We start from the raw sequence: 13,467 nt of genomic DNA, 5'->3' as shown, positions 1-13,467 counted from the left end.
TGTTGTTCACTATATAATGACATCTTTTTGCCATTATTTTTCCTTTGCTGGTGTCATATTCTTCTCATATGCTGATATGTTCTTGCTGATACTAGTAAGAGCTGCATTACTGCCATCTTTAGGGCAGATTCCGTCCTGCATAAAAAATTGGAGGTACTTAGGTCATCACATGGTTTCAAACAACAGAGACAAGACTGTTGCTCTGGTTAGATCGTGTAGGGTGAAATAATACCTTCAGAAGAACTGTCTGTCTCTGATGGACTTCAAGGTGGACAACACTTCTAGATATTTGGTGTTTATTTGACACATCTTTATCCTTAAAGTTTCACATTGATATAGTCATCAAATCTACTTTCTATGAATTACCCTGTCTTAGAAAAATTCTCCTCCATTTAGAAAGAAAACATTTTTAGTTTTGGTTCAGGTGGTAATTTTTATAGAAAACTAGACTACTGTAATGGTTTATATTGTCTTCTTTCAGCTAATTTAGTATCTTCTTGAATACAGATGATACAGAATACTGCAGCTAGGATAATTATGGAACAAAAGAGGTTGGATCGTTTCACACCTACCTTGATGGAACTTCATTGGTTGCCTATTAAGACCCGTGTTTTGTTTGTCTCAAACTATATAATCTCTTTTCCTTATCAAACAGTTTCAGCATGGTGCTCTTTACCTTTCGAAACATAGGACAATTTCTTCACATTTACTATTTTCGTAAATGATTAAAAGCGTATTTGTTTGAAAATGTTTTTATTAGGTTATAAATGTAGATTGTAAGCTCTTTGAGCAGGGACTGTCTTTCTTCTATGTTTGTGCAGCGCTGCGTATGCCTTGTAGTGCTATAGAAATGCTAAATAGTAGTAGTAGTAGTAGTCTTTTCCTTTCTTTATTTCTTCTATTCGGTTATTCTTTTAAGATCGTGTCTGGATCTTGTGTTATCCGTTTTGAACCTGTATATGGGAGTTGTCAGAATATAAGTACTATGAGGAGTGGCCTAGTGGTTAGGGTGGTGGACTTTGGTCCTGGGGAACTGAGTTTGATTCCCACTTCAGTCACAGGCAGCTCCTTGTGACTCTGGGCAAGTCACTTAACCCTCCATTGCCGCATTGAGCCTGCCATGAGTGGGAAAGTGCGGGATACAAATGTAACAAAAAAAAAGGTACTTTTCTAATTGTTAATATCTTTTAATGGCACTCTGTCCCGTTTTCAGCTCCCAGCCCCGGTCAATCTTCTCCTAAGACTCAGGTCTCCTATATTGGAGGAGAAAATGAAAGATATTAGTAGGATAAAGAGTCTAGATGATGCTCATTTCAAAACCCAGCCAAGATGGTTCCAGATACATTCAGGCCAATATTCAGAAACAAGCAGCCCAAAAATGATCCCTTTGGTAGCAATATTCATCTACTAAATGGATAGCGCCAGCATGATCAAGGGTCCTTTTACTAAGCTGCGGTATGCACTAATGCATGCTTACCGCAGGTTAAAATGCACTACTCAGGCACTGCTCAGGCGTCCTGCAGTAGTATTTGCATGTGTGCATGCTACCCATGCACTAAAAAAAATAAACTTTATTCTTTAGTGCTGAGGCGTGTTTGGGGTGGAGACTGGGTGTGGCTATGCTAATCAGTTAGCGCATGGGCATTGCTACACACTAACTGATAAGCACAGAATTAGCGCGTGAGCCGCCACTGCCTACAAAATTTAAAAATCAGCCACGCAGTGTGTACCAACCCAACATAAATAACCTGGACACTTGCGACACAATGTAACCAACGACTGTAATGGACATTACCTGACTCTTCCTCCCCTCTCCCTATCTAAGTTCCCCCCAACTGTACCTACCATATATGTACCTATTCTACCACAATATCGCTTGAATTAATCCAAACAATGTATTTGGTTCAGACCGGAATCGGCTAACGCCGTTAACGGTAATATGTAAGCCACATTGAGCCTGCAAAAAGGTGGGGAAAATGTGGGATACAAATGCAACAAATAACAAATAATACTTAAACTCTGGAATTAATTGCCAGAGAATGTGGTAAAAGCAGTTACCTGAACAGGGTTTGGACAATTTCCTAAAAGAAAACCATAAACCATTTTTATGATGGATGTGGGAAAATCCACTGCTTTATTTACATTAGAACATAAGAGTAGCCATATTGGGTCAGATCAATGGTCCATCTAACCCAGTATCCTGTTGTCCAAACAGTGGCCAAGCCAGGTCACAAGTACCTGGCAGAAACCCAATTAGCAGCAACATTCCAGAACCCCAAAGAGCAACAAGATTCCGAATCCCAAGAATAGCAAGATTCCATGTAGAACCCCAAAGAGTGGCAACATTCTACCAATCTACTACATTTCTTTGAAAGGGTGAACAAACATGTGGATAAAGGGGAGCCGGTTGATATTTTGTATCTGGATTTTCAGAAGGCGTTTGACAAAGTACCTCATGAAAGACTCCAGAGGAAATTGAAGAGTCCATGGGATAGAAGGTAGTGTTCTATTGTGGATTAAAAACTGGTTAAAAGATAGAAAAGAGAGAGTAGGGTTAAATGGTCAGTATTCTCAATGGAGAAGGGTAGTTAGTGGGTTCCCCAGGGCTCTGTGCTGGGACCGCTGCTTTTTAACATATTTATAAATGACCTAGAGATGGAGTAACTAGTGAGGTAATTAAATTTGCCGATGACACAAAGTTATTCAAAGTCGTTAAATCGTGGGAGGATTATGAAAAATTACAAGCGGACCTTACGAGACTGGGAGACTGGGCATCTAAATGGCAGATGACGTTTAATGTGAGCAAGTGCAAAGTGATGCATGTGGGGAAAGAGGAACCCGAATTATAGCTATGTCATGCAAGGTTCCACGTTAGGAGTCAGGACAAAGAAAGGGATCTAGGTGTCGTCGTTTATGATATGTTGAAACCTTCTGCTCATGGTGCTGCTGCGGCTAAGAAGCAAATAGAATATTAGGTATTATTAGGAAAGGAATGGAAAACAAAAATGAGGATGTTATAATGCCTTTGTATTGCTCCAGGGTACAACCACACCTCGAATATTGTGCTCAATTCTGGTCGCCGGCATCTCAAAAAAGATATAGTGGAATTAGAAAAGGTGCAGAGAAGGGCAACGAAAATGATAAAGGGGATGGACGACTTCCCTATGAGGAAAGGCTAAAGCGGCTAGGGCTCTTCAGCTTGGAGAAAAGGCGGCTGAGGGGAGATATGATAGAGGTCTATAAATAATGAGTGGAGTTGAACGGGTAGATGTGAAGCGTCTGTTCACGCTTTCCAAAAATACTAGGACTAGGGGGCATGTGATGAATCTACAATGTAGTCAATTTAAAACGAATTGGAGAAAATGTTTCTTCACTCAATGTGTAATTAAACTCTGGAATTCGTTGCCAGAGAATGTGGTAAAGGGCGGTTAGCTTAGCGAGTTTGAAAAAGGTTTGGACGGCTTCCTAAAGGAAAAGTCCATAGACCTTTATTAAATGGCTTGGGGAAAGTCCGCTATTTCTTGGATAAGCAGTATAAAATGTTTTGTACATTTTGGGATCTTGCCGGGTATTTGTGACCTGAATTGGCCACTGTTGGAAACAGGATGCTGGGCTTGATGGACCTTTGATCTTTCCCAGTATGGCAATACTTATGTACTTATATACTTATTCCATGCTACCAATCCCGGGGCAGCAATTGCTTCCCCATGTCTGTCTCAATAGCAGACTATGGACTTTTCCTCCAGGAATTTGCCCTAAGTAGCATAAAATCTTTTTGACTTTTTGGGGATCTTGCCAGGTACTTGTGCCCTGAATTGGCTACTGTTGGAAACAGCATATTGGGTTTGATGAACCCTCACTCTATCTCAGTATGGCAATGCTTATGTTCTTATGAAATCGACTACAAAGCCCTGCATGCAATGGGGTAAAACCAGGCCTGGATCACCCTTTCAGGTGAATCTGGATCCAAGTGGCAATCCTATCTAAGTTCTTGTCAGCCCATGAAGCTAAAGGCCCAGGGCGGACACTGAACTTCGATTACATCACCCTACAGCGCCAGCAAACAGATTATTAGATTAACCATACCTTGAATCCATTCCATTTCTTTATCTCTGCAAAGAGTTCCTCTCCAGGGCAGATGTAGCTACCACCTGCCGATGGCCCTGAATGGAGAAGGTGCTGATCAACTTGCCAGCCCTCACAGCACACTTTAGGAAGTTATCCTGGACCAGCTCAAGGGCGAATGCTTCTGGCAGGGTCGCAGTGTAGTTCCCAATGAAGCTCACTCCATAACCTCTTGTGTTGTGACCCTTGGTGTGGCTCCCAGCCAGTTCCAGCCCCGCCCTTCATAGAGGTAGCCATCCGAGCCCATGACAAAACTGAAGGAAAGAATGTAACATTCATTAGAGCACTTCAGAGCTCCAGATTCATCCAACAGGGTTGGTTCCAGATTTCACCTCAATGCATACAAGGATTTGTAGTTCTGATTTCTCCATAGCATTCCCTAAGAAAAGCAAGACTATAGGTCTATGCATGCAATGGTGTAAAACCTGGACTGGATCAACCCTGTTGGGCAAATCTGGAACCAGTTGGCAACCCTATCCCACCTACCCAGGCATTCATTACTGTGTGCCCCATCTGCTACCCCAGATCTATACAGGGATGGGTCCTGATGAGAATCAGATGGCAAGCAGTGAGAGAGGCCTGTGCATGCAGAATCCTTGTTGACAGCAAGATGGGAAGAGGTAAAGAGAGAGGCTGCATGTGATGCCACCCTGATAAGAGCCGAATGGAAAGGTCATGCATGATGGCTCCCCAATGACAGCCAGATGGGAAGGGGTAAGGAGAGTAACTTTACATGATGGCTTCCTGATGAGTTCCCTAATGAGAGCTGTATGGGAGGGAGTAAGAAGAGAAGCCATGTATGATTGTTTCCTGATAAGAGTTGAGTGGGAACCATAAAGAGAGAGACCATCAGCCTTATTTTCGAAAGTGATGGGCGCCCAGATTTCGACCCAAATCGGGAGATAGGCGCCCATCTCGCAAAGGTGCCCAAATCGGTATAATCGAAAGCCGATTTTGGGCGTCTTCAACTGCACTCCATCGCGGAAACAAACAAAGTTGACGGGGGCATGTTGGAGGCGTGGTGAAGGCGGGACTGGGGCGTGTTTATCGGCCGAGGAGAGATGGGCGCCTTCGGTCGATAATCGAAGAAAGAAAGGCATTTTTAGCGCGAATTTGGGTCATTTTGGGGGCCCTTTTTTTTCACGAACAAGTCCCAAAAAGTGCCCTAAATGACCAGATGACCACCGGAGGGAATCGGGGATGACCACCCCTGACTCCCACAGTGGTCACTAACCCCCTCCCATAAAAAAAAGAACTTTAACAACTTTTTTTTCCAGCCTGTATGCCAACCTCAAATGCCATACCCAGCTCCATCACAGCAGTATGCAGGTCCCTAGAGCAGTTGTTAGTGGGTGCAGTGGACTTCACCCAGGTGGACCCAGGCCCATCCCCCCCCTACCTGTTACAGTTGTGGTAGTAAATGGGAGCCCTCCAAACCGCCCCCAAAACCCACTGTACCCACATGTAGGTGCCCCCCTTCAGCCATAAGGGCTATGGTAATGGTGTAGAGTTGTGGGCAGTGGGTTTTGGGGGGGATTTGAGGGGCTCAGCACCCAAGGGATGGGAGCTATGGACTTGGGAGATATTTAACTTTTTTTTTAAATTGTTATAAGTGCCCCCTTGGTTGCCCGGTTGGTGTCCTGGCATGTGAGGGGGACCAGTGCACTACGAATCCTGGCCCCTCCCACAACCAAATGCCTTGGATTTGTTCGTTTTTGAGCTGGGCGCCTTTGGTTTCCATTATCGCTGAAAAAGGAAACTGTCCAGCTCAAATCCACACAAATCCGATGCATTTGCTGGGCACCAACCGTATTATCGAAAAAAAAGATGGGCGGCCATTTTTTTCGAAAATACGGTCTGTCCCGCCCCTTCACGTACCCGTTCTCGGACATAGACGCCCATGGAGATGGGCGTTCGCGTTCGATTATGCCCCTCCACGTGTGTTGGTTCCCTTGTAAGACCTGGTCAGAAAGTTGTGCGAGGTCATTTATGATAGCTCCCTGATGACAGCCCAGTAGGATGCAGTGAAGAGAGAGGCCATGCATGAGGGCTAGATAGGAAGAAATGAGGAGAAAGGCTGTGTATGATGATTCCTTGATAAAAGCCAGATGGGAAGGGTTAAGCACACACTGTAGTCATAGAAAGGAAAAGCTAGTTCACCTGTATCCAATGTCACTCCAGTCCCGAACTTCCTGATGGAACCACTGCATGCTCCTCATGCTTGCTGCGCAGGCTGGGAAGGTCCTACATGGCTGGTTGGGCTCATAGGTGTGATGGATATAGAGGAATTCCAGGGGAAGGGTGAGGAGGATGGGGGTGCCCTTGAATGGCTTGGCACCCCACATGCAGCGTGGTATGATTGCTGGACATTCTGAAACCAAGCCCAAAAAATGTTAATATCGGAGTGACATAACAGAGTGATCCAGACAACATGTATGAGAGCATCTCTTCTGACCAAAGTTATTCTGTAAACAGATCTTCAGGTGATACCAGTGCAACCACTCAACCTCTCGGCTTAAGTAAAAACAAAAATAGTAGATAATTTCACTGGGAAACCAAGATGTCAAACTTGGAACATTCAGTGATGTTGGATAGCTCATTGGAGTACTATGGTGTTACTATCCAAGGTCATCTGCTTGCAAAGAACACCTTCTGAGCTTTGCATGTCAGTGTCACTCTGCAGGAACCAAGCAAACAGAAAAAAGGCTTTTGTTTTACATGGAAACCGAGTAGGGGTGAGGTGGGAGCGTAGAACCACTTCAGTGCACAAGTTTTATCGGAAAAGCCACTTTTACAGAGACGTTAGAGGCTCTTTGGCTGAAGGGTGTTTATACACACAAACAGGCTACCACAGAAACACGTTAAAGCATTTTGCAGTATTTTACCTCTTTGTACTTACTAACCTGCATGTTACTGTTTTGTTAAAAATATTTTTCAAAGGGGAGTATCATGGCCGGAGAGTGGGTGTTCCTGAGTTATCCGGCTATTGTGTTATAATTAATGCATGCTGTCTGGATAACACAGAGTTAACGGGGGGGGGGGGGGGGGGGGGGGGGGGGGGGGGGGGGCGCAGTGCTTAGGGCCCCCTAAACAGGAGGCAGTAAATGCTCCCATGTTAATTTCTTGCAGGTACCATATGCAAATGAGAACATTGGCACACAACCTGCAAATAAAAGAAAAATATCGTAAAATGTGCCGCGGTAAATCAAGGGCTTAGCGTGCAGGAAAGTCCCCTGTTAAAACATGTTAAGCCCATATGTTACCACACTTTAGTAAAAGGGCCCCTTAGCAGCAGAAAAAAAAATATAAAAAATGTAGAGCACAATTTGGTTTTACACTTAAAGGACTAGTAACATAGTAGATGACGGCAGAAAAAGACCTGCATTGTCCATCCAGTCTGCCCAACAAGGTAAACTCATATGTGCTACTTTTGTGTATACCTGACCTTGATTTGTTTCTGCCATTTTCAGGGCACAGACCGTAGAAGTCTGTCCAGCACTAGCCTCCCACCACCGGCTCTGCACTATATATAGAATCTACACTAGATTTTATAAATAGCGCCGAAAAAAATCGTGCTTAGTGCTATTCTTTAAACCTTGCCTAAAAATAGGCGCGGTTTATAGAATATACATAGCACCCATTCCTGCGACTCAGTTTAGTCGCAGCCATTTACGCCAACTGAAACCTGGTGTAAAAGCACGCGACTAATTTAGGTGCGGATTGGGCATATTCTATAACACTGCGCATACATTTTAGGAACACCAATGATCCGACCATGTCCCTCCCATGGCCACACCCCCTTTTGAGATCCACACAGTACAATTTACATGCATTACCTTATAGAAGGCGCTTGGTGAGCTACATGCATAAATCCTAATTAGTGCCAATCAGTACCAATAATTGCTTGTTAGCATCCAATTATCGGCGCTGATTGGCTTGTTACCCGCTGATTTGCACATAGAACTCTAGTCACCGTATATAGAATCAGGGGGGAAAAGACTGATCATTTATACTAACATATGGGAATCTTTCATTTGATCTTTGCAAGTAAATCTAAATGACGAGGAGAGGACTCTAAAGATGCAGGGAATGTTTGCATTTCATGCGTTAATAAATGGGTAGCAGACATAGTACCTGGATTTTTTTTTAACCAATTCTACAGCCAATTAGCAAACAAGGAATTGCACTCCTTTCATAACCACATATCTGTTTCCTCATTATTTTTTTTTTCACTTCTAGGTGCTTTTTCACATTTTCTGCACTGCATGCCCTACAAACACACAGGCCACGCTGTCAGAGGAAAGATCGGTGCAGATTTCATAGCATTACATGCTGCCAGTTAATGCTAAACGTTGACTTCCTAAAATCTACCAAATGGCCAAAAGACAGAAAACCCACTGCCAATTTAGCAGCATGGTTTTGAAACAGCTGCACCTTTTGCTGCCAGGATTCTGTGTCCTGCAACTTTGGAATGGAAAAACTAAACTTGATGGGAAAAGATATCAAAAGTTGTGTAAGCACAACCTTTGGCAGAAAGTGCTTGGGGAGGGGGCTTTTGCTCAATAATTAAAATGTAACCATTTGGGTCAAAAGTCCCACAGCCCCTTCTTTAGGTTATTTTCCCATGGATTTTTCTGCCCTTCCAGGAGCTGCAGCACATGACATCCTTCATACCATTGCAAAATCATGCCAGCAAAGTAATCTGCCCTTTCTCGGTTCACCCAACTCTGGCCTTGGCATTAAAATGAAAATTGGAAAATATGAATCCTGTTATGGATTAGTTTTCAGGTGCTTTCCGTAATGGTGATATGTGGGTCCTACTACTGAGATCAACTGCACTGCTGGACTTGCGTTGGCTTGGTAAGATCAGTGGAGACTGGGGGGTGCCACCTTATCCAGGTCTATTCAGGCTTGGGTTTGTCTCATAGTATGTCTGGAAATACAGTCTCATATTTCTTAGGAAAAGCAGACCTACAACTCCATGCATGCCATATGGGAAAGAAAAACAAAAACAGCAAAACATAACTCCCCCCCAAATAAAAACAAAATAAAAAGAATTAAACAAACAACCCCCCCCCCCCCGAAAAAAAAAAAAACCAAACAAAAAGAAAAAAAAATTAAAACAATGCAAAACAAAACAAACAACCAAAAAAAGAAAACAGGGGCCCTGTTTAGTAAGACACGCTAACGTTTTTAGTGTGCATTAAAAATTAGCACATGCTAACAATAGAGACATCCATAGGAATATATGGGTGTCTCTAGCATTAGCGCACGCTAAAAATGTTAGCGTACCTACAGCGTGGCTTAGTAAACAGGACCCTAAGTCTGGATCAACCTCTTCGGGTGGACTTTCATGAGTTGACAGCTGTACAGGAGACTTGCTTGGCCGTTTTTATCTGATTTTCTTTGGTTTTAACAGTATGTTTCTTTGAAAAAATGCAGTGTACCTAGAAAAAGCCGATGAAATTCTTGTACTGCGTTTCTGGCTAAATTTCCCAGTGTTTCGTTTTCTTCTGAGCCTGGAAGGGAGATGCTCATTATAGTTCTGTACAGGATCAGCGAGTTTTTCACTGCTTCTTCTAACTTCTCCAGGCTGGTGGTCTGTAGAAAATTTTTGCGCCTGAAATTGCTCCTCATTGCCATGTTCCTGGCCAGACCACCATTATTGTAATAGGCATCCAGTAAAGTGCTAATTCTGCATGGGGGCTCGACTTTGCTCCCTTTGCTGATGTAATGCCCTAGAATGATGCCATCCAGTGCTCCATTGATGAATGCGTTGGTGATTGGTGAAGGATTGCCCAACAGGGTAAATATCCGGGGCATTGACACATCATCCCAGCATCCATCAGGACCCATGGCTTCCTGGGTTTATTCTCCTGGAACGCCAAGAAGGCCAAACCCAAATCCTTTGCTATCGTTGCAGAGTAAAGATTGTCTACTTTGCTAGATGACACATCATCCTTGTGAGTTAAGGGTACAGTGTGGTCCTTCCAATCTTGTACTGGACCAGCTAGAGGACAATCTTTCTTCACAACTGCCAGAGGCACATCACGGTTCCTCTTCAGCCCAGCTTCCAGCCCAGAAATGAGAGGGCACAGCGCTACAGTGGTCCCATCTGGCACTAGAACCAACCCACTCTCTGTGGTGGGTCCCACTTTGTGCTTCAGCAGGAGTCGGATGAGGTATTTTTCCTCACTGATTCGGAAAAGCAGGTTCAGTTGTGATGGTGTAGGCCTACCGAGGACATATCGGTGGAAGTCATCGATGGCGCAGGTACCAATCTCCTGCAGAAGCTCTATCACTGTCAGCATCGATGAGGCTGGGAGACGCCTTTCTACCTCATCCAGGACATTGATGAAATTGTTCATGTGGAAAGTAACATCACCTAGAAACAAATGATTGAAACAGACCATCAGTAGGGGTGGAATGTATTTATTGTAACCACCCTGACCACCTTCTATTAGCAGACACTACTTCTGTAACAGAGAATCAGGACACAGGGGGGAACAGAGGAAGCGGAACACCTTTTTGTTTGGGGGGGCAAGCTCCACCCCAATCCTGCCTATGCTCTACCCCAAGCTCCAGTATCTCCCCTTACCTATTATCCCATAGTCACCCCCTCCCACAGCCTCCTTTCCTACCTTTGACCCCTCCACCATAGTATAAAAATATGTAGGCAAATATTAAACTGAACTCCCAAAAAGCCACAGTGCAACTCCAGAGACAGAGAGAAAGTGATGCATGTCCCCCTGTACTGTGCTAATATAAAGACAGCAGATGCAAATTTCAAAAACTGACATATTTCAATCATTATACTATAGGTTAACAAATACAAATAAAAACAAAAAAAAATGGAAAATATGATGGTACCATTTTATTGGACAAAATACATTTTTCAATTAGCTTTCAGAGGCCAAAACCTCTTTCCTCAGGTCAGGACAGTATACTGCTGTTATGGTATTCTGTTCAGACACAAGAAAGGAGGGTTTGGTCTCCAAACATTAGTCAAAATGTATTAAAATTAGTCCAGTAAAGATATCACCTTACTTCCATTTTCTGTATTTATTAACACAGCTACCACCTACCACACTACTTTATCCTAAACTGAAAATAAAATTCATTTTTTTCCTACCTTTGTTGTCTGGCCATTTACTTTTTTAAATTGTGGTGGTCCCAGTCTCTTGTTTCTTCTTTCCTCGATCTCTTCTTAACTCTCGCCAGCATCTGCACCCCTCTCTCTCCCCTTTCAATCCAGTGTCTGCCCCCCTCTCCCCTTTCCATCCAGCATCTGCTCCCCTCTCTCCCTTTCCATCCAGCATCTGCTTCCCTCTATCCCTTTCCATCCAGCATCTGACACTTCTCTCTCTTCACTTCCATCCAGAGTCTCTCCTCTTTTTCTCCCTCCTCCATCCAGCATCTGTCCCCTCTCTCTGCTCACTTCCATCCACTCAGGCCCCTCTCTCTCTCCCCAGTTCCATCCAGCATCTACATCCTATCTCCCCCTTCCAACCAGCATCTGTCCCCTCTCTCCCCCTCATCCATTGACTGTCCCTCCTTTCCTCCTATATCCAGCATCTGCCACCTCTCTCTCCCCTTCCATCCAGCCTCTTCTCCCTCTCATCCAGCATCTGGTCCTCCACTTCTCCCTACATCCAGCATGTGGCCCTCCTCTTCTCCCTACATGCACTGTCTGCCAGCTGTTCTCTCCCTTTCCATCCAGCGTCTGACCCCTCCCTATCCCTCATTCAGCCTCTGACCCTCCTCCTCTCCTTACATCCAGCATCTCTCCTCCCTTCCATCCAGCATCTGTCCCATGTCTCCTCCCTTCCATCTGGCATCTGTGCCCTCTCCCCCTCCAGCCGCATCTATTCCCCACCCCTCTGAATTCTCCATCTAGTGTCTGCCCCTCCCCCTCCTTACAGTGTCTGTCCTTTTTTCAGCCCCCCCCCCCCCCAAAAAAAAAAAAATCCAGCATCTGCCCCGGAACAGGAATTATGTCAGAGGAAGGCGGGACCAGCAGCGGTGAACAGGAACAGTATGGTCCCGCAATCTTTTCTCTGTTTTTGCTGCCACTGCTGAAACAGCAGCAGCAGCGGTGGTGGCCGCGGCAGTTGGGTGGGAGTGGGGAGAACCTGTTGCGCGCCTCCTGCTCTCTCGATTTGGGGGGCAGTGCCACGGCAACCCATGGCTCCCCCCCCCCCTCCCGGTTCCGACGGCCTATGCAGGGGAAAAACATCCATCACCCAACCCAAGCAGGACAACATCTTATACCGTGACAGACACCACTTACAAAAGCTACTCTTGGCTGTTGTGTACCATAAAAAGAAACCATGAGCCCTGCCCCAAACTCAATATATGGCGCTCAAAATTGTGCACGCAAATTTGGACACATGCCCAATTTGCATATGCAACTTAATTGAATAACATGTCAATTAGCACCAAATATCTGCTGTCTGACTCTTACTTCTGTATGTGTTCTTAAGAGTCCACAAGATTTGTGGAACATGTGCCCTGAACGTGAGGCATTTGTATGACCCTGCAGTTCTGATGTGCTGAATGTGGGACACCTCAAAACCATTAACTAGGAGTTCTTAAACTTTATTTGGTTCCTGCACCCTTTACTGATCAATGAAGCCTTCACACCCCCTGCCTAAACCACATGTCCACCAGTGACTACTGAAAGCTACATATCAGTGCTAACTGCTTAATCCTCGCTACAATTGCAGTACCACAGTTACACTACCAATAACTATCCTAATAACCGCCTTCACTCTGTCTAGAAAGTTTCAATAAATAGCCTTAGATTTCAAGACCCTTCTCCACACCCCATTTGACCTCTTCCAGCACCCCTTTAACTGATCAATTAAATCCTCACACCTCTTTCCTAAACATCTCAGCTACATATTTTGCTGTCAGCTGCTGACAGTGCTAATAACACATCACAAAAATGACACTAGTAGACAGTTATACTACCATTAACTGTCATACATAAGTACATAAGCATTGCCATGCTGGGACAGACCAAGGGTCCATTGAGCCCAGCACCTGCCACCGACAGCAGCCAAAGAACAAGCAATTTGTCCCCATCTTACAAAATACTGTATCATTCCCTCGTCCATTCAATAGCATTCTATGGCTTGTTCCTCCAGGAAGCCGTCCAACTCTTTTTTGAAGTCCGCTAAGTTAACCGCCTTAACCACCTTTTCCGGCAGCGAATTCCAGAGTTTAACTACTCATTGAGTGAAGAAAAATTTCCTCCGATTCGTTTTAAATTTACCACACTGCAGCTTCATCGCATGCCCCTTGTCCTAGTATTTTTGTCCTAATAACTGCCTTCACTCT

The 13,467-nt window shown here is 44.5% G+C and overlaps 2 protein-coding genes across 2 annotated transcripts in view; one reads left to right on the top strand and one right to left on the bottom strand.

Moving 5' to 3' along the window:
• The window catches only part of TRAPPC5 (trafficking protein particle complex 5), an 83,182-nt gene that overhangs the window by 28,293 nt on the left and 41,422 nt on the right, over positions 1 to 13,467 (top strand).
• The window catches only part of PGLYRP2 (peptidoglycan recognition protein 2), a 32,133-nt gene continuing 19,837 nt past the window's right edge, over positions 1,172 to 13,467 (bottom strand). The window contains 5 exon segments of the mRNA XM_030197170.1: positions 1,172 to 1,253; positions 4,087 to 4,379; positions 6,286 to 6,496; positions 9,573 to 9,993; positions 9,996 to 10,510. Of these exon segments, the coding sequence (XP_030053030.1) occupies positions 4,283 to 4,379; positions 6,286 to 6,496; positions 9,573 to 9,993; positions 9,996 to 10,510 (1,244 nt within the window). The 3' untranslated portion in view covers positions 1,172 to 1,253; positions 4,087 to 4,282.

This window comes from Microcaecilia unicolor, chromosome 3 (assembly GCF_901765095.1).
Source record: "Microcaecilia unicolor chromosome 3, aMicUni1.1, whole genome shotgun sequence".
Taxonomy (NCBI): Eukaryota; Metazoa; Chordata; class Amphibia; order Gymnophiona; family Siphonopidae; genus Microcaecilia; species Microcaecilia unicolor.
This window is presented reverse-complemented; position numbering and strand designations above follow the sequence as displayed.